Source organism: Ctenopharyngodon idella, chromosome 23 (assembly GCF_019924925.1).
Source record: "Ctenopharyngodon idella isolate HZGC_01 chromosome 23, HZGC01, whole genome shotgun sequence".
Lineage (NCBI taxonomy): Eukaryota > Metazoa > Chordata > Actinopteri > Cypriniformes > Xenocyprididae > Ctenopharyngodon > Ctenopharyngodon idella.
Genome location: NC_067242.1, coordinates 14547288 through 14569078, shown reverse-complemented (window position 1 = coordinate 14569078; position 21791 = coordinate 14547288). Strand labels below are relative to the sequence as shown.

Genomic DNA, 21791 nt, shown 5'->3' with positions numbered 1-21791 from the left:
GCTGCCACTTTACTTTCCTTGTTTTTTCACATTCCTCGGTCATGTGTTCATCTTGGCAGTGCAGACCAGGGCTTAACGATAAGAATGACCCAATGGATCAAAGTCAATGTGAGAGAGTTTTAGACCACTTGATGGATCTATCATTGCCCTACTGAAATAGTACCTATGTTACAGCTATCTAACATATGTACCATATGCCATAATTTTTTACATCAGAGCTCTCCAACTATTACTACAATAAAATAATGAAAAACATTAATATATCATCATCATATGAGATCATTTCTTTTTACCCGATGCATACAGATGTGTTGGTAAAAAAATTATATATTATATTAAAAATATGTTTATTATATATAAACAAATGTTTGCAGTCAGTAAGATTTATGCCTTTGAAAGAAGTCTTAAAAACTGAGTAAAAACAGTAATATAGTAAAATATTATCACAGTTTACAATAACTGTTTTCTATTTTAATGTATTTTTTAAATTAATTTAAATTAAAATGCCATGCCATCATTTTACACCGGACTGCTTCACAAACGAGGATCAATTCAACACTGGATTTGCACAAAAGATTAACATGACGGCACATGCTAGTCAATGAGTTGAATCAACTCCACAGCAACTACATAAATTTATTTACTAACCATTCAAAAACATCCAGTTGCATTTTAAAAGTTTTAACTTCTTCCTGAGTCTCTCCATCAGTGTCGACTCCGGTTTGAACAATGTAAGGCTGAACACCGTTACTGACAATCATAATTTTGGCAGCGTGAGATTCTCCAACTTTGTTGTTGTTGAGCAACCGAAGCATGAGCTGTTAAAGCTCCGCCCTCTTTTGGAAAGGGGGCTGGGAGCAGCAGCACCACACAAAAATGGTGTGTTTTTGTGTCATACTGGCGCCCCCTCATCATCACCTGAGATACAGAAGACCTTTCAGGTCCTGACCAATCCCCCACCCCACTTTTAAGGCTCGGAGTCTGCCGTGCTAATGAGAGCCTGTCCTTAAGGAATGAAGATGAATCAACTCTCCCACACTTATTCAGCCTGGAACAAAGAGCAGAGTTTAACACGGATTCTGAGGGTCTCGGATCGCTCCGCAGTCACACGCCACGTCTCTGACACACCCACTCTTGCTCTCTCACACATACAGAGTGTCGTCACACCGCTTTTGTGTCCAGGTTATGTGGGACGTTAAAGGAAAGAACTTCACAATGAGATGTCCACAGGAAACCTTTAGTAAAAATTAATGCCATTACCCAGCATAACCTCTCTCTGTGTGTGTGTGCGTGTGTGTTACACACATAGACGCATAGATCCACAGACTCGATGAACAGGCAGAGAGGGTCATCACTCCCAGCAAGCTCTATTGATCCTCAAGCATTAGAGGACTGCAAGTCACCAGCTGTGACCCATCACGATGCTGCTGTGATGGAGGAGGGGGTGGGGATGGATTGTGACTGAATCACTGCCTGGGCCATCAGCATCATGTGTAAACGGGTCTTAATAGATCTGTCAGTAAACAGGACCATGTTGTTAATCAATTCAGAGGGTATTATGAGTATTTTATATACCAATTGCTGCAGGATCATATGGCCTATTACTGAAAATGGATGGATTTTGGTGGGAAACCGGAAGGAACATAGCAGTACAATGAAATGTAAACCTGAAAAAGCCAAAGGTTTAAATAAATATCTTAATGTGAAAGCGTTTAATGTGTTTGTATATAAGTATATACATAGCACTCAACAGAGATCTAGTTTGTCTTCTATATTTAGATCAACAGTCAAACAGAAGTTTAAAAAAAAAAAAAAATTGAAAATGTCTCCTTAAAAAAGGGTAAAAACGGTTAGCAGAGCTTGTGCTTACAATTTACCAAAAATGCGGCAAAACACACAAAACAATGGTGTTCATGTGCATGTCATGAGTATAAGCCTGGACCCCATTTTCCCATCGTTTCCTCTTTTTGCTATCACTATCAATAAAAAAAAGAGATATTTTTATTTTCTGAAGAAAACCTTGGCGGGACCATTTGTTGGTTGGTAATGCAACGGTCTTAAATTACATAATTAAAGGATTTAAAGGGATTTAAGGGAATAATGAAAAGAACATTAAAAAAATTTTTTTACTTCAAAATACCAAAAAAGTCGAGTAGTTTATGATTCGTCAAGCAAAATCGTATGTCCAGTCACTTTAAAAAGTAAAGCTGTGGTCACATTTACCGCTGCTCTGCAAAACTGTAGTCATTTCAATAGAAATCTGTGTGATTGGGAATTTCGTTTAAGTCCAAAACATTTGCCCACCCAGATTTCACATTCAAGTTTGTGATGCGAATTCACCACACTGACCAATAGAATGCTACTTGGTTGGAAAGTGACAAAGCATCATTATATTTTTGACAGTGGACTAGAATTTTTGCTGACAAAACTTTGCTGAAATTTCACTAATGTGACCACACGTTACGAACAGATTTAATTTAGGCTTTTACTCACATATCAACATTGCACAGTGAACGTATATTGCACACTTTAAATTTGGTAAACAAAAGCTCAAGTATGTTTGCCTGATGTGTGAGATCCAACGAGGTTCATTCTAGTGCGTCACGCTTCCGCAAGAACCAATAAGGTTTGTTCTCTTGCGTCAAGCAACTACGGGTGAGCTTGTCTTTACCATATTTGAGCATTATATGTGTGTTTGTTGATCAATGTTTATGTGAATAAAAGCTTGAATTAAATCTGTTCATCAAATAAAGCAATCTTGTCTCTTCAGAAGACTTGGATTAAACTGCTCAATTCATATTTTACAATCTCTTTCTGAACATTTTGAACCATCACAGTTTTGGGTGAATAGACATTCAATGGAGGGACAGAAATCTCTTGCATTTTATTAAAAATATCTGTTTTTCAAAGATGAATGAAAGTCTTAAGGGTTTGGAAGGGTCTTTGTGTGAACTAACCCTTTAATAACACACTTCTCTGCAACTGCATGAGGTATCATTCAAGTCTTTTTAATGCATTATTCCAATCCCCAACCTTAACTACGAGCAATAGTAATAGTGGTCCTTGCTAATAACTGATTCTGCAGTAAATTAAAATGCTCTGAGTCATTTTTAAGCGGAGTTTGTTACTTAACCACACTCAGGCAAGTTCTATTGAATCAGGTGTGCATGGCCATGCTGGAAGAGTGAGTCAGAGTAGATAAAAGACAGCATGATGTCTCAGCACTCTCTCACACAAATGACTGCAGAAAAAGACAGAGATGGAGAGAGAGAGAGGGAGAGAGAGGTAAAAAGAGGCAAGAGTGGGTGTCCGCAAAGCGAGAGAAAGTCAGTCCAGATGGCCAGAGAAGATTAAATACCATCTGCCAGAGAGATCTGGAGACATAGCCAAACATTAGCACAAACAAGTGACACACCACACATACCCTGTACATAGACATGGATGATGCTGGACACATACAGTACATCAGTGTCAGGGTCTGATCATGGTGCCTGGGAAGACGACGGACAGTTATAGTTACCTGGTGAGGGGATAGTTGCAAAGACTGTGAGAGTTTCAACTCACTTTGAATTAAGGGAAAATGACACTGGCCATTTTAATTGTGTGGTGTTCTTAATAGTTACCTGTTGTCTTCCTTTTCTCTGACAGAGTTGCATTGGTTTTACAAAATGTGTTGGTCATTTTTTAACCCGCATTTCTCTAGTAGATTTTCTCTAGGATGTACCTAGGGGTGGTGTGGTGCAGTTGATAAAACACTTCAGCTTGCAACCAAAAAGTCTGAACTATGGAGACTCGTGAGTCATCATTACTGTGCACATAATCCCAGGTCACTCCAGGGAAATGTACCTTTATTAGGTGTATGTGTTAGATTAGAAAGTCTATTAAAAAGTCTACTACTACTACAACTTTTGTTAATCACTTTGGAAGTCTGTCTGCTCAACATCAGCTTTACACATATATTTAAAGGGGACCAATTATGCCCCTTTTCACAAGATGTAATATAAGTCTCTGGTGTCCCCAGAATGTGTCTGTGAAGTTTCAGCACACAGATCATTTATTATAGCTTGTCAAATTTGCCCCTATTTGGGTGTGAGCAAAAACACGCCATTTTTGTGTGTCCCTTTAAATGCAAATGGACTGCTACTCCCGGCCTACTTTCCAGAAGAGGGCGGAGCTTTAACAGCTTGCGCTTCGGTTGCTCAACAACAACAAAGCTGGAGAATCTCATGCAGCCAAAATGACGATTGTCAGTAACGGTGTTCAGCCTTACATTGTTCAAAACTGAGTCGGACACTGATGGAGAGACTCAGGAAGAAGTTACAACTTTTAGAATGCAACTGGATGTTACTGAACGGTTAGTGGATAAATTTATGTAGTTGCTGTGGAGTTGATTCAACTCATCGACTAGCATGTGCCGTCATGTTAATCTTTTGTGCAAATCCAGCATTGAATTGACCATCCTTTGTGAAGCAATCCAGTGTAAAATAATTGCATGGCAACAACACTCTACTACAATAACTCTTCCTCTTCTCTAAAGCAGCCCAACATGGCCTCACCCCTTTTGCTGCGTGTTCCCGGAGACAGAGTTTATGTAAATTTTAGGGTTAGTGATGTCACCAACCCAGGAAGAAGCTTGTTGTAGTCCCTACCAGCTGTTTGTTGTAGAAGAAATAAACTCATACAGATTTGGAACAACTTGAGGGTGAGTAAATGATGATAAAATTTTCATTTTTGGGTGAACTATCTCTTTAAAGGGATAGTTCACCCAAAAATGAAAATTTGATGTTTATCTGCTTACCCCCAGGGCATCCAAGATGTAGGTGACTTTGTTTCTTCAGTAGAACACAAATGATGATTTTTAACTCCAACCGTTGCGGTCTGTAAGTCCTATAATGCTTGTCAATGGTAACTCCATCTATAAGAGTCAAAAAAACATGCACAGACAAATCCAAATTAAACCCTGCGGCTTGTGACGACACATTGATGTCCTAAGACACAAAATGATCGGTTTGTGCGAGAAACTGAACAGTATTTATATAATTTTTACCTCTAATACACCACTATGTCCAACTGCCTTGCGTATCCGGTTTGTAAGGGTCTGAACGCGCTCTGACAACGGAAGTGATGTCTCGCACTCATTGAAGTATAAGCGCGAGACATCACTTCCGTCATCAGAACGCGTTTTTAGACCTCACCAACCGGATGCGCAAGGCAGTTGGACATAGTGGTGTTTTAGAGGTGAAAAATGATATAAATACTGTTCGGTTTCTCACACAAACCGATCGTTTCGTGTCTTAGGACATCAATGTGTCGTCACGAGCCGCAGGGTTTCATTTGGATTTGTCTGTGCGTGTTTTTTTGACAAGCATTATACGACTGACAGACCACAACGGTTGGAGTTAAAAATCATCATTTGTGTTCTACTGAAGAAACAAAGTCACCTACATCTTGGATGCCCTGGGGGAAAGCAGATAAACATCAAATTTTCATTTTTGGCTGAACTATCCCTTTAACATGAGCTATACGTATTCACCAGGGGGAGCCAGTGAGCTGCTAATTGGAGTGATTCACTGTTTTGCATCCGTGTTTTGGGAATGAATTTAAATATGATTCCGTTTATAAACTCTCAAATGGCTTCCAGATAAAGTTAAGTGGCTGATTGCAAACTAAATATAACAAACACACATTTTCATTCCTTCCTTCCTGTTTTATTTGCTGTTCTGAGAAAGAGAGCTGCTTTAAGCCCATTTAACCAAGTACATGACTAATGCATTCACACACTCTCCTACTCATTAACTCTCATTACGCTACTGAAATACTGTTTACCCTCATACGCCCCATTAAACACAGGGATCGGAACATGTCCAGGTGAACACATACACACAAACATAAAAAACACCTACAGCAGTCTACTAAATAGACACACAAAAAAACAAATACAGCCACATTCATTTAATACTTTAAACTTGCGGACCAATACTAGACATATTCGTATGTACTCTTCTGGTGGTAGCTTAAATAAATAAAAAATAATTTAATAAAATAAAGATATAATTAGGATAGGAATGAAAAAATTTTTTTGCATTAATGATTGTCATGACAATGAAGTATATTCCCTCCCACTTATTTCTCATTACCATAATGGTAAATAAAAAATTAAAAAAAAATCTAATTTTCATTTCTTTAAAGCCCTGTCCCAAACAGACATGACGCGATGGCGGGACACGTGATAAAAGGCATCTGTTCCATATTAATCAGAGATTTTGTTCTAACCAGCAATGATAGCGATACATGTTGAGCAACAGGGAATTCCATTTTAGAAATTGTTTCTATTTCTGTGATATTGCGGCTGGAACAACAACATACAAAGTATGACAACAATAATGTCAAGTACTGATTAAGTTAAAATAATTTCATTTAAACTGAATATCATTTTGCATGACCTTTATAGCCATACTGAAAGCAACAATGGATAATTTACCTCGGATTTTTAAAATAAATTAAAGGAAACAAGAATGTTCAAACTGGGAACTTAATGTGAACAAACAAGTGTATTCTATGACAAAGATGGTTTCAGACACTCAAGCATGTATATTTAATAATGTTAAAATGGTGTAATATTCATGAATTTGGATTATGTGCCTATTAATTTAGTTACAAACGCAGTATGCTTGCAGAGAGACTCTGCCCACACACTCTTCTGACTGGCCGTGTTTTTTGATTGATTGTTTCACATCTGGTGTGGACAAACAAATTGCTTTTCACTGGAATCTTATCACATCACGCCTGGTTAGGGCACGGTACAATGAATGAGAAAGATATTATTTAAAATATGTAGAGAGAGAAAATATCTGCTTCCCATTTTTTTTAATTCTGATTATGTAAATTACTTTAACTTTGATGTGTTTTCGTGAGATTCTCCAATACAAGGCCAAACACAAGTGCGGAAACAAAAGCAGCGAAGAAAGAAACAGTGTGCATCTAACCTACCTACGTCTACCACAACATTTGCAAAGGAGCAGCTTTCAGACACTTTATATGTTTAAGTGCGTGCTTATGTGTGGCGACGTTCAGAGGGAAAAGCAAACACTCTAGAGAATGTTTTTGATGGCCCAGCTTTCTTAGCAAACAAGATCCATAGGTCCATCTGCCCTGCATTTAAAAATCAATGCTTCTCAGCACAAGCTAGGGAGGAAGACGGGGGAGTGTTTTAGTGGGAGAGGAGACCTAAAAAGTCTTCGTCGTTTCCTGTATGAGGTCAGACTGCATGATGTCATAATGGACTCGTTACATGCCTGTTATGGAAACTCATTAATGGCATCTGAGTGTAGGAAGAGTCCTTCCTGAACTAGAACAACCATTACGGCTTAAACAGAAACGCTTTCACGAACAAAAACAATGAGTACTTTGTTGTCTAGGCTGGTATCTTTTCAGCAGGGGCACAGGAATTCTGGGTCCAATACAATGAGTATGGTACTGTACAATGCCACTTAATTTGACTGTAAAACTGTGTGTCCATGTAACAAGCCGTATTTCCAGCTTCTCCACCATGCTTACGGCAATCAAGGGACTAATCGATACAATTGTCATCTATGGGGAATAGCTACCATTTATCACCAGCTCCCCTTACAGATACATATGTACATGGAGGGACATTTCAGACCACCTTCTTAGAAGAGCCACTTCTCTATGCTGTATCCTTGAAAACAAGCTCCTTGACAAATGTCAAGTGCTACGAAACACAGAACAGCTATAAAATAAGGAGATCAAAGCCCATGAGGGGACATGTCATGAAAAGATGAGAAGGACATAGATTAAAAAGGTAGAAAGAGCTTGAGAAATAGACAGCTTGAGGAGACCAAGAAGAGAGAGAGAGAGAGACATAGGAAGAGTGTAGAAGCGGGGGGAGGCATGACACTCACTTGACATGATAGATTTTCATCTTCTCCTGTCGAGTCCTCCAAGACATGATGGGGCTCCGTCTGTCATGTGAGAGAAATGTGAATATGGAAAATCAGTGTCTCACGAACCATTGCGAGTAGAAAACACAATGTGTTAAAGGTCTGAACTGCACCGAACACAGTAGCGCATAGTCAGACCTTTGACTAACAGCATAATGCTTGAAACACACTGCTGCTTATTCTGACCAAGAACTGCCAACTTAGACAGGAAGAGACCACCTGACAGCACAAAACAACCAAAGTTCTGTTTTTTTTTCTTTCTTTTATATGCCAGATAATACCATAATAAACAGTCTTCATGAACTTTAGGTCAGAATTTCTGTTTGTCCAAAAGTAATAAGCTGTTATTTCATTTCATAACTCAAAACAAACTGGAAGTGAATATATGGTTTGTGTGCCTTAGATAAAAAACTGAATATCTTTCAAAGATTTAATGCCTAAAATATAATTATTATTATATAAAATAGAACTATTTTCATGTTATGGTCAATATCCAATAAAAGGCCAATATTAAAATTTTATACTATTTATTATTTTGTCTAAATAAATTAAAAATAAAACACAAAACCCTAAAATCAGTCTTTTTAAAAGTGAATTTAAGCATCAAAACATTATAATGTTCAGTATGAAAAATGGATATTAATTTTGAGATTTGCTTAAGATTACATAACAGTGTTATTGAATTATTAGTGTTTTTAAAGATTAACTTTAAATGAGTGTTAGGTTACTATGAAAGCGACATTAATATCCGCCACATTAAAAAAATGAAATACTAATTCATAATTATAAAACAAAAATCAAAAATGATGACATAAAATGTCTAAATGATCACATAAAGTCTAAATTATGAGATAAAAAGTCCTAATTATGATACAAGTCACTTATTAATGTCATCATTTATGTCAATGTTTGTTTTATCTCATAATTATGACATTTTATGTCATCGTTTGTGGTTTATCTCATAATTATGACTTAGTATATCATAATTTCAACTTCTGTGTTACGACTAAAGTATGATTGAAATGGGCTGAAAATCTCTAATATCATTCAATAACAAATTTTGTTTCCCAACACTCCCGGATGTTTTGTGCTGCTGTCAGATATCTGATTGAGGCTTGTGAATTTCACAAGTGCTTTTCTTTTTCGTTTTTTTGTGAAATATGAATCATCAGACGGTCATCAAACGGTTTGTGGGCGGTCTGTAGGCAGTCCGTCTGAGACTGAGACTACATTGAACATAATCGCAGTGTGGATCAGTTTCTAAGAGCGAAACAAAGCCTTGATTACTACAGCAGACACACTTGTGCCAATATGAACGTCTGCTCCTCTGCACCAAATGATAGTGGTGGAACTTCTTGTTAGACCGGGCCTACACGCTGTCATTGACTGTTTAGGGTTAATTAGTCAGGGTGTCGACTGTCACCGCGCGAGAGTGAAACTGAGGGATGGCCCGTGATCATCTTCTGTTTGTGAAGGGAACATTGTGTTACCTGCCTCTCTTCTCTCTTTCTCTTTCACAATACCATCTCAGCAGCTTTACGGCAGACTTTATTACACGTGGATCAATAGGGTTAAAGCTGTAACTTCTGAACATTGTTGTGTCATTCTAGAGTAGATGACAGAGCAGGCTGGACTGAATATGAGTTTTTATAATAAACCTGCAGAAATTTGCATGCATGAATTCATGCAAACCCTTATCTTTTGCAAATCATCATAAAAAACAGTCAGGGGTATTGAATTCTCAGGAAATCTGCAGCAATGAAAACTGATCTCAGACTCAGACTGAGAGAGCAAACAGTCACGGTAAAGCGATGTGGGTTTATGACTACAGTACATAAATGTTTAAACTCTGTTATGGGTAAAAATAACACTTGGAATCCTTCCAATGTATCTTCAGCCACACAAATTCTGCCTCAAAATTCTGTCCAAAACTCACAAGAATTAAAATGTGTTCCATAACATTTGATACTCATATTCTATTCTATCTACTAATGGACGCTGTAGTGACTGTTTCAGTTCATTGATTCAAAAGATGCCGTTTACATGAATGGATAGAAACACCTGTTAAGAGAGAGAGAAAAAACCCTCATAAAAAGAAGAAGTGCCCATAAAAATCAATTCCAAGGGAGAAATGTTGCCGCTTAAAGGGACAGTTCACCCCCCAAAATAAAATAAAATAAATAAAAATGTCATGAAGCATGAAAAGGCTGTATTAGGCAGAACAACCTCAATCAACATTCATAGTCATTCTGCTCGACATCTTCTGTGCTCCACAGAAAAAAAGAAAAAAAAGAAAAAAGAAAAAGTTAAACAGGTTTGGAACAACTTGAGGGTGTCATACTTTTCGTTTTCATGTTTGGATTACGTAGAATTTCTCGTTAAAATTATCTGGAATGTTCCTAAAATTTTAAAATATCTTAAGCTTTTTTTTTTATCTGCCTAATCTCATGATTTATCGCATGTTAACAACTAATACACACACACACACACACACACAAACACAGGTTAACTAAACTGATTAAATTCCTCAGTGACAAGGCAAAGATTCCCACAGATGAACCGATTTATCATCCAACTGTCATCATCACTGCACCGGCATGAATCAGACTTGGATTCGTGGACATTACGTAGTCTCATTCATTAAAACTTTAGTCTCCATTAACAAAGCACAGTGAACAAGATCAACTCATATGCTATTTACAAAGTAACTACAAGTCAAAAAAAAAAAAAAAAAAAAGTCCTTTGGCAAACGGATCGTTTTAAAAGCATTTATTACGCACAGACATAACACGGGTCATACTCTACAACCGCTAATCCTCCAACATCGGATATACAGATAAAGATCTGGAACAGGTTGTACAACAACGGCACAGAGAAATGGCCTCAGAAAACAGAAGTAATGCTTTTATAATTAACATGTCAGTGATATAAACCTTTATATGCGGCGGAGACTCACCTCACTCGCCGCACTGCCGATTGCCATCTTTCGCCAAGGGTCAACTAGTTGTGCCAGGGGCATCTTCACTTTTTGGACGTTCCTTGTTTTATGAACCAGATTCAAAAGAACAATTCTGAGCTACTTTGAAGAGATTATGCCTGTTTGTTTCCACGCTCTTAACACTGAGAGAGAAAGCTGTGAATCCGTTACGTGCGTAACGTATCCAAAAAGCGCCGCCACCTTTTCCTCCACTCACTTCTGTCAGTCAGTGCAGCGTTTCCATAGAAATAGAATGACCGTGCCCTGATCTCGCGCCAGTCGCCCTCTCTCTCTTTTCTCTTTCGCCTTTGACAGAAAAAAAAAACACGTTCACGCGCTATTTTCACTTCCGCTTTTTTCGGAATGACGCATCCGATTGGCTGATATGCTTGTCAATCATTGATAACGGGTGGGGCTAAAGCTGTGCGGCTCATCGTAAACGGACAGGTGAGAGCGCAGTGCATTTGATGCCCCAAACTGTGATTTGAGTAAACACACATTTATATAATAATTACATTTATTTCATATAATACTTTTACTGTATGGAAGCTAGTAAATCAGTACGATCACTCTGTAAATATGATAATTATCTTTAGGCTACCTATCCAGACTCGAATTATTGACACAAAATGATTTATTTCTTCTCTACATGAAAGCATAAATGAAAATAAGTTTATCGTCAGTTTAATAGTTATTTATAAAACTATTCCAATTGACAATATATCTCTTTCGCTTACATTGAAATCCACTATGGACACATTTAAAAAAAAGCTGCCTAATAAGTGTAGCTCGTCAGTGTGTACTGATTCATCATCAGCCATCATAATCTTTGGGTGGCATCATATATGACATTGTAATGTACGTAAGAATGTACCTCCAATGAATTGGCACCTTGTCAGTGTGATGTGATACTTTATTCACGTAGGTGGAGAGTGCGACACCTGCTGGTGAGTCTGTTATGATCATTTCTCCTGCGTGATTCAGTGCCTCAGGATTTATCATTCTATCGGTGGCGACTGTGAGCAAACTGAATTGACAACTGACGCAATTATAAGTCAAATTATTGCATATTTATTAATTAATAAGATTTGTATAATCTTTTACATTTTTAAAACATTTAATTCAGAAACCATGCATGTGCCCTTTGATTTTTACTCATTTACAGGTAAAGATAATGCCCATTAATTTATTATAGTATATTTATTCCAATATTGCTCTAAATATGGACCCTTTTTACATTTCCGGAGTTCTCAGAAGTCGTCGTCGTCGTAGTTGGGTAAACTTCTATAGTGGTGAACAGGAGACGACAGGAAATATCATTTTTGTATTTCTATTTGCTTCGATAGCAAAATAAAAATGTCATGATAGCGTTTCCATGAGTTTCCAAAAGAGAAAAAAAATACATATTGATTACATTGGTTAGAAGAGAGAAAGATGTCAAATTTGTCCCCACTCCCTCAGCTGTTGTATTAGAAACAGCTCATAGCAGCGTTTGTCATTTACTGCCAAGGTATAGCACAAAGTATAGAGTTATAAATGTGTATTAAATTTTTAAAAAATGAAAATATGAAAAACTTTAGTAGATTTGCGATGTTGATAATTGTGGAAAGGCGTCATCACAGTGACAGTCTGTGAAAAGGGTCCATTGATTGCTGTATTTTGTGCTATTGTCTTTTCTAAGGTATTAACAGTCTGCCAAACTAATTGCTAAGTAACAGTTGTTATGGAATGTAATTAGGACTTTATGGATAACACAAGTTTCATTCATCTTTTTGTGCATGTAGGTTTAGGAACAGAGCTCCTGTACTATAAGGAATGAAGTGCTGAATCATCAGCAGGCTCCTTAGCTCATGGATTTCAGCCTGGTCCAGGGGTTGGTGCCTCTGACCTCTAAGGGTGCATCGTTGTAGAAGATGTGATTGCACAAATCCTCCAGTGGGGGCTCTGGATCAGAGGTAGCAAACTGTGCTGCTTCTTCTATCTCCTTACGAATCTCTGCATCAATGTCCTGTTGTGATTCCAACAACATAACATGGTGATGGGTGTTAATCTGGTATTCCTCAATTAGGGGTCATACCTGTGATCCTCGGCAGTTAAAAAAGACTGAAGACAATGGGTGCGTCTCAATCAACTCCCTAGCTTCCTAGGTCGTGAACCAGTATACACAAATTCGGCCACTGGTAAGGTCAGTAAGGACCCTGGCTGGCTCACTACACATTGGGACACATTGATGACTATTTCTGGTGACATGACAACGTCCTCATTGTACAACATCACTGGTATTTATGAACAGCAGCGGAACCGAGATCTTTATTATGTTATATTTTACATATACGTGCAAAATTTCAGCCATAAATAAATTTTAACATTAGCTATATTATGTTCATTACCTGTCTGGCGATGTATGTTTATGCTGACGTATAATTAAATAGTGGTTTGTTTAAAAAAAAAAAAAAGCCAGCAGCTATCACCCTGTAGCCCCAAAGATTATTATTATTATTATGTAGTGAGTTGGCTCACGTGATTTTTGTTTCACGCTTTAGAACAGGGAACATATTGAGCATTGATGCCCCCTGGTTTTTAGGTGCATTGTGGGACTTTTTAGGAAGCTAAAGTTTCAGTGCACTAGAAGGATTTTGCGACTGAGACAGCCCTTAAAATGGACGACTCCCTGATCAGTGCCCTGACTACTGAACTAGGGAGCTGATGAGATGCACCCAATAAGTGTATCAGTTTCATTAATGAAATAAATGTACTATATTTTTGTTTCAATAATATTTATTCTTTAATATTTTGTATTTTGAGAGGATTTAATGGTACTAAACAATATTCACATCTAAATTATGCACCATGTATTTCTATATAAAAATAAATATTAGTAAAAAATGTTATTTCATATTATTTTCAATTAATACAGTGTTTAAGTAAATAATCTGGAACAGGTTTATATAGTGCTATATAGTTGGAGAAATAAAGAATCATATGTTATAGCATATATATAGATATATATATATATATATATGTCAAACCAAAAATGATTCAGACATTTTTGATATTTTTGATATATTTTTACTAGTAGGTGCAGGACACTATAGTTCATTTATGTAAGTGAGGATAGCAAAATAAAGTAAACTCTGACATGTTATACCCAAAAATTCAGTAAAACTGATAAAAATTTGGAACCAAAAATTATTCAGACACTTTGACCTGACTATGTTTTGCTTAAGCATTATCTGACATAATTAAGATTAATTTTTTCTGACACAGTTTAACTCTGAGATCTTGTAATATTTTATTACCATTTTTTAAACTATAGTGAATAAACTGAATTAATGAATGAAATGTTCAAGGTGTCTGAATAAATTTTGGTTTGACTGTATATATATATATATATATATATATATATATGGCCGTTTATTCCCCATATGCTTATAAGAGTATTTTCAGACATAATTATTTACTTTTATTAGGTTTTGCATTTGAAAGTTAGACATATATGTAGACATTATCAAAGACCCCATAAAATTGTTCTGTATTTTCTAATTTTTCGTATTTCCCATTCATTTCCTATGGTGTTCATTTTTGTGTGTGTTCATATAGCAAATGTCACAACGTCACCATGTTTGGCACCATTAGAATGACATTTTAAAAAATTAAACACGTAAAGTTCATCTCTTGATAAAATAAAGAGTGCGATAGACAAGAAAAATTTATGCATCAATTACCTTGATCTCCTCCACACTAGCCATGTTATTACTAATCATGCGGTCCTTCAGCATAGAGATGGGGTCACTCTTACTGCGAACTTCCTGGATCTCTTCACGTGTGCGATAACTAAGGGCAGAAAAGGTACTGATTGAAGGTACAGTGAATAGCGACCTCACTGAAATGATGTGCAAACTAGCTAAAACTAAGGAAAAAATGTAATTATGGAGGCTAGCAGATAAGGACAGGGTTTTAAATGAGCCAAGGAAGGATGAGGCAACCACGGGGGGGAAAGGTTGAAGGTCAACCTCACCTGACCCCAGGATCGCTCATGCTGTGGCCATGGTAACGATATGTCTGGAGCTCCATTAGTATGGGACCCTGAAGAGCACAGGCCAAACATTTGCCCACCAGTCACAAAGTAGCCCTTGCTGAAATCTTTAAGCCCTCCTTGACTTAAGTTAGTAAAATATGTCATTTTTCTTTTACCTTTCCAGATCTGCAATAATCTGCTGCAAACCTGGTTGCCTCTCTCACACCGAGAACATCCATACCATCCACCTGGAGAAAACAAGGAAAGGGCTTGACTTATTTGCTCACATGTGCCTTTTATGTACATCTGTAAAAAAATTGCATGCACTGGTGATTATAAAGTGAGGGTGAGGCATCTAGAAAAACAAACAAAAAAAACCCAGTCACCCTTATGCCAGGAATGTAGTCTCCTCTCATGTAATAGTCTGTGCTGGCTGAGGCTCGTTCCACTGATGTCCCCATGCCATATTTATTATTCTCACAGATGAAAATGCAGGGGAGTTTCCACAAAGCTGCCATGTTAAATGACTCAAAGATCTGGCCCTGATAAGGGGACAAATCAGATAAAGCAGTCTTTTGCAACAGCAAATTACACACAAACCTGTGAATACATGGCAGAAGTTGCTCTCACCTGATTAGCAGCTCCGTCCCCATACAGAGTGACACAAACCTCATTCTTACCCTGATACTGGCATGCCAGGGCCACACCAGCCCCAAGAGGAACCTTCCAAACAGTGAGATTTGGATTAAGAAATGCTTGATGTAATACTGAAGTAAGCTATCAAGTGTGCACCTCACCTGGGCACCAACAATACCATTCCCGCCATAGAAATTGGTGGCATACATGTGCATAGAGCCGCCCTTCCCTTTGGCAACACCACCCCTTCGGCCTGAAATTGAATGTGAACATGTTCAGATTAGGGCTGGTTATTGATTCACATTTCTCGATTTGATTCCAATCTAATCCAATTCCAATTCCAGCTCTTCATTTGATTTGAGTCAGTTGGGTATTGTCCTGTTACAGTCCATATTGCTTTTGTAAGAAATTCTCTTTCAGCTATTGCTGTAAATTATGAAAATCTTACATTTAAAAATCAACAACAATATATAAATTGCTATTTATATACTGTATATAAACACTATTTCAAAAGTTTGGAGTCAGTAAGATTTTTAATGTTTTTGAAAGAAGTCTCTTATGCTCACCAAGGCTATATTTATTTGATCAGTTTTCAACACCTATTACTCCAGGCTTCAGTTTCACATAATCCTGAAATAAGGTATTGTTATATATAAATTGATAACTCGAGTTATCAGTTATCAATAATCACTGATTCAATGAGTTAATTCAGTGAAGAGTAATTCAAACAGTACAGTGTGGAACACTGTTTTTGATTAAAAAGAACCAATTTATAAAAGTCATTTGTTCGTGAATCGAACTACACTGGACATGCTTTGTGTTATTGCCTGTATAACACAATCTCATCACATTCAGTTTGGACAGAGAAGTTGTGTAAAATAAGACTTGATGGGCAGTGTTGGGGAAAGTTACTTTTAAAAGTAATGCAATACAATATTGCGTTACTCCCTTAAAAAGTAACTAATTGCATTACTTAGTTACTTTTTATGGAAAGTAATCCGTTACATATACTTTTGCGTTACTTTTTCTCATCTGGGCTGGGCTGTTTGTTTTTATAACAACAAAGTTCTATTTTTGTCAAATGTAAAGGCCCTTTCACACCAAAAGTGAAATGAATAAGCCTCAGGCTGAAAGAAATGCAAATTCACGCCTGTACAGTAGAGGGCGCAGCTCAAACAAACAAGCCTTTCAACTGTGCTGCCATTCTGGAATACAGAAGAATAGGATGCAGGAGAAGTAAATGAGTTAATGTACACTTTTTTCTTAGTCTAGAACTAGTCTATAATACAAATCATGTTTACATAGCACACACAACGCCTCTGCACTTACTCCCGAATTCTCTCAACATGGGGACAGGAGAGATGTCAGTCATTAAATGGGAAAACAAAGTAACTTGCGTTACTTATTTGAAAAAGTAACTCAGATATTTGGTTGTAAATTTAAAAGTAATTTGTTACTTTACTAGTTACTTGAAAAAAGTAATCTGATTACACAACTCGCATTACTTGTAATGCATTACCCCTAATACTGTTGATAGGGCTGTAGATTGAGCAAAAAATGCAGCGTAGGAAACAGATGCAGGCAAGGTAAAAGATCATTCTTGGGATTTTATGAATTGCAAATTGCATTATTTTGGAAAAACTATTTTACTCATACCTCCAACAAACTGCAGGATTTTTATTTTAAAGCAGCTTTCTGGAGGAAGTCCCCACCTGTGAGCTCTGCCATGATCTCTTTCACAGGCACACCTCTGGTGTAGGTGTAACCATGAGCCCTATATGCAGTGATCACGTGATCCGTGGGATTGATACCAGCCTCGATGCCTACAGCACAGGCTTCCTGAGAGGTAATGAGAAGAGAAATAATTTGACATTGACTGTGTATGTGTCTAAACAGCCATTATAGACTACAAGGCATTCAGTTTTGTATTACCTGGCCATCATACAGGTGACAGAAGCCTCGTATGATCTTTTGCTTGTAGAGCTGATCTGCCTTCAGCTCCATGCGTCTCATGGTCTGCATAGTGCGGTAGTATCTGAGTCCATCCTCTCTAGTGAGCACCGTCTGCACTGAAGGGCCTTCATCCAAGCGATGAAGGTCACACCTCTACAATTTGAACCATGTTGAATAAACAAAGTTTTCTGGGCATGCTTTAAGCTAATATGACAACTTTACCTTGATGTCAAAGCTGGCCTGAGGTGTGAAGTCTGCAAAAGAACGTGCTGATACCACCACTCTGGAGCCCTGGAAAAGAGTGGAGTGCAGTAATAAAACTATGAAGAAGCGTTTTAAAACAGATATACTAGAACAAATGCTTTTAATTTGACAAGAATGATCTTGTGAGATACAGTGGGTACGGAAAGTATTCAGACCCCCTTAAATTTTTCACTCTTTGTTATATTGCAGCTATTTGCTAAAATCATTTAACTTCATTTTTTTTCTCATTAATGTACACACAGCACCCCATATTGACAGAAAAACACAGAATTGTTGACATTTTTGCAGATTTATTAAAAAAGAAAAACTGAAATATTACATGGTCCTAAGTATTCAGACCCTTTGCTCAGTATTTAGTAGAAGCACCCTTTTGATCTAATACAGCCATGAGTCTTTCTGGAAAGATGCAACAAGTTTTTCACACCTGGATTTGGGGATCCTCTGCCATTCCTCCTTGCAGATCCTCTCCAGTTCTGTCAGGTTGGATGGTAAACGTTGGTGGACAGCCATTTTTAGGTCTCTCCAGAGATGCTCAATTGGGTTTAAGTCAGGGCTCTGGCTGGGCCATTCAAGAACAATCACGGAGTTGTTGTGAAGCCACTCCTTCGTTATTTTAGCTGTGTGCTTAGGGTCATTGTCTTGTTGGAAGGTAAACCTTCGGCCCAGTCTGAGGTCCTGAGCACTCTGGAGAAGGTTTTCGTCCAGGATATCCCTGTACTTGGCCGCATTAATCTTTCCCTCGATTGCAACCAGTCGTCCTGTCCCTGCAGCTGAAAAACACCCCCACAGCATGATGCTGCCACCACCATGCTTTACTGTTGGGACTGTATTGGACAGGTGATGAGCAGTGCCTGGTTTTCTCCACACATACCGCTTAGAATTAAGGCCAAAAAGTTCTATCTTGGTCTTATCAGACCAGAGAATCTTATTTCTCACCATCTTGGAGTCCTTCAGGTGTTTTTTAGCAAACTCCATGCAGGCTTTCATGTGTCTTGCACTGAGGAGAGGCTTCCGTCGGGCCACTCTGCCATAAAGCCCCGACTGGTGGAGGGCTGCAGTGATGGTTGACTTTCTACAACTTTCTCCCATCTCCCGACTGCATCTCTGGAGCTCAGCCACAGTGATCTTTGGGTTCTTCTTTACCTCTCTCACCAAGGCTCTTCTCCCCCGATAGCTCAGTTTGGCTGGACGGCCAGCTCTAGGAAGGGTTCTGGTCGTCCCAAACGTCTTCCATTTAAGGATTATGGAGGCCACTGTGCTCTTAGGAACCTTAAGTGCAGCAGAAATTTTTTTGTAACCTTGGCCAGATCTGTGCCTTGCCACAATTCTGTCTCTGAGCTCTTCAGGCAGTTCCTTTGACCTCATGATTCTCATTTGCTCTGACATGCACTGTGAGCTGTAAGGTCTTATATAGACAGGTGTGTGGCTTTCCTAATCAAGTCCAATCAGTACAATCAAACACAGCTGGACTCAAATGAAGGTGTAGAACCATCTCAAGGATGATCAGAAGAAATGGACAGCACCTGAGTTAAATATATGAGTGTCACAGCAAAGGGTCTGAATACTTAGGACCATGTGATATTTCAGTTTTTCTTTTTTAATAAATCTGCAAAAATGTCAACAATTCTGTGTTTTTCTGTCAATATGGGGTGCTGTGTGTACATTAATGAGGAAAAAAAATGAACTTAAATGATTTTAGCAAATGGCTGCAATATAACAAAGAGTGAAAAATTTAAGTGGGTCTGAATAATTTCCGTACCCACTGTATATAAGGGAATTCTGTGGATTATGTACCTAAAATAAACACACTGCTGTTCAAAAGTTTGAGGTCAGTAAGATCTTTTTTTAAAGAAATTAATATTTTTATTCAGCAAGGATGCAAGTGACTTAAGAATTTAACAAAGTCTATTTCAAATAAATGCTGTTCTTTTTGTCCTTTTATTCATCAAAGATTCCTGAAAATAATATATCACTGTTTTCACAAAAATATATTGCAGCACAACATTGATAATTGTAAGAAATGTTTCTTGAGCACTAAATCAGCATTTTAGGATGATTTCTGAAGAATCATGTGACACTGAAGACTGGAGTAATGCTGAAAATTCAGATATGACATCAACAGGAACAGTGTACAATTTAAAATACAGTTATTTTAAATCGTAATAATATTTTACAATATTAGCCTACTGTTTTTACCGTATTTTGATTAAATAAATGCAGCCTTGGTGAGCATGAGATGTTTAAAAAACATTAAAAATCTTTCTGAACCCAAACTTTCGAAGAGTAAAGTTTTTTTGAAAACTTTTTGGTCAACAATATAATAATACAGACATTCCTTAAAATGTGTAACTGTAGTCTTTGAAATGACACATAATTCAAAGTAAACAAAATGTTTTAGATAGCATGAATAATTAAATATAATCCAACTGATTGAAGACAAATACACCTTTGTGGCACTAATCACAAGGAGATGGATCACAAGGAGAAGTTAAGTCAGTGTAGAGTTCAAATCTTACCTCTGACACTGTCTGGGCACCCTATAAAACAACCAAAAAGATAGAAATCATCAGTGGGGCTAGTATACTGTATTCTTTATACTTTACTGAATTAACTCTATTATAAAGTATAGAGACCATATAAATTGCTGGAAGACTATATATCAGAAAAAGACCACAATATGGTTCAAAATGACATCCGTGTCAGAACAAACATATAATTTCTCATTTCAATATATTACAGTTGGACTGTACCACAGACTGTGAATGACTAAAAACAAACTATTATGATAAGTTAACAAACAATAGAGTGACCAAACAAGGCAGACATTGCCATTTAATCAAATCTAATCAGTTTAGTGGCCATTTAATTTACAGTGAGCATGAATTTGCATTTACTGTACATCATCTACAAGGTCGATGAGACTACAGAGATCTAGTTTAGCCTCTTGTAAATCTTTTAATACCTCTAAGCTAAACAGAGCTTGAATCATTCAATGCCTCTGTCTCTTTAACAGCAAACAGATAAGTAAACAGAGACGATACCTACATTTATTTTGGCACCGGCCTTGAATGCGTTTGCAATTACTGTCAGCATGTTCTGCATGCTCCAAACCCCAGCCAGGAGAGTTTCAGGAGGATCAACAACACACAGTGAGCTGAAGCCAGAAACACTCGCACTAGCTTAGTATGGTTGAGGATTTGACTACACTCTGTTTCAAGAATTAAAGTTCAGCTTTACCTTGCATAGCAACAGCAACAACAAAGATGAAAAATAATTAACACAAATTAAAATAATATATATTAATTTAATATACCAATATTAAGTCATATTAAGCATACGTAATAATATGATGGACACAGCAAATCTTTGTAGAGTTGCCTAAGGCAAAACATTTTGAAACGAAGGCTCGTTTGTATGTTAGCTTAAAATCAAAGAATAATCAAATAATAATAAATAGATAGATAGATAGATAGATAGATAGATAGATAGACAGACGTACACTTTTATCTTGTAATTACTTGTGGGAAATTATTTATAACATATAAATGAACAGATAGACTCGGTCTGCTTGATGTATTCAAATTTAGTTACTATATTTCTGTTCTATGAGTTATAAGCAGTAACAGGACTTTTATTCTGAAGACTTTTAAAGCTCGTCATTTACGGTCATATTATTTTCGTGAAATAGAACAGTGCCACCAAGCGGTAAAGAGCAGTTATAGCAGAATGTTGTTTTATCATGGTGATATATTTTATTTCTCAGTCTCACCCACCTATGTTTGGTTATTCACCCTAGTTATTAAAATGTATAGAAGCGCTTTCTTTATTATTGTGTAATATATTTGTAATGTTTTAATGATTAAAATAACGAACAACATTTATAGAGTATTATAAAATAGGTTTTTATATTATGTTATTTCATGCTGTAATATATTAAGTCACGTATAAAATGAATAAAAATGTTTTTAATGTAGGTCCATTA

The 21791-nt window shown here is 37.2% G+C and overlaps 2 protein-coding genes across 3 annotated transcripts in view; both read right to left on the bottom strand.

Moving 5' to 3' along the window:
* Nucleotides 1-11297, bottom strand: part of rps6ka3b (ribosomal protein S6 kinase, polypeptide 3b) — a 38806-nt gene extending 27509 nt beyond the window's left edge. The window contains exons 1-2 of the mRNA XM_051881628.1: nucleotides 10918-11297; nucleotides 7923-7982 (exon numbers count right to left, since the gene is read on the bottom strand). Coding sequence (XP_051737588.1) covers nucleotides 7923-7982; nucleotides 10918-10980 — 123 coding nt within the window. The 5' untranslated portion in view covers nucleotides 10981-11297. The remainder of the gene's footprint in view (nucleotides 1-7922; nucleotides 7983-10917) is intronic.
* Nucleotides 11298-11986: 689 nt separating this feature from the next.
* Nucleotides 11987-21646, bottom strand: pdha1b (pyruvate dehydrogenase E1 subunit alpha 1b). 2 transcript variants are annotated; one of them, XM_051881632.1, is made up of 12 exons: nucleotides 20855-21646; nucleotides 20326-20346; nucleotides 17768-17836; nucleotides 17525-17698; nucleotides 17305-17431; nucleotides 15754-15845; nucleotides 15587-15679; nucleotides 15343-15498; nucleotides 15133-15204; nucleotides 14957-15024; nucleotides 14664-14772; nucleotides 11987-12946 (listed from the first exon to the last, which is right to left on the bottom strand). In XM_051881632.1, exons 1-12 carry the CDS (start codon nucleotides 20909-20911, stop codon nucleotides 12782-12784), a joined length of 1203 nt encoding a protein of 400 aa, XP_051737592.1. In that variant the 5' UTR covers nucleotides 20912-21646; the 3' UTR covers nucleotides 11987-12781. The 2 variants fall into 2 exon arrangements, with proteins under 2 accessions (XP_051737592.1, XP_051737593.1); XM_051881633.1 differs by having other exon boundaries at nucleotides 17525-17670; nucleotides 20855-20976.
* Between the last annotated feature and the right edge of the window lie 145 nt (nucleotides 21647-21791).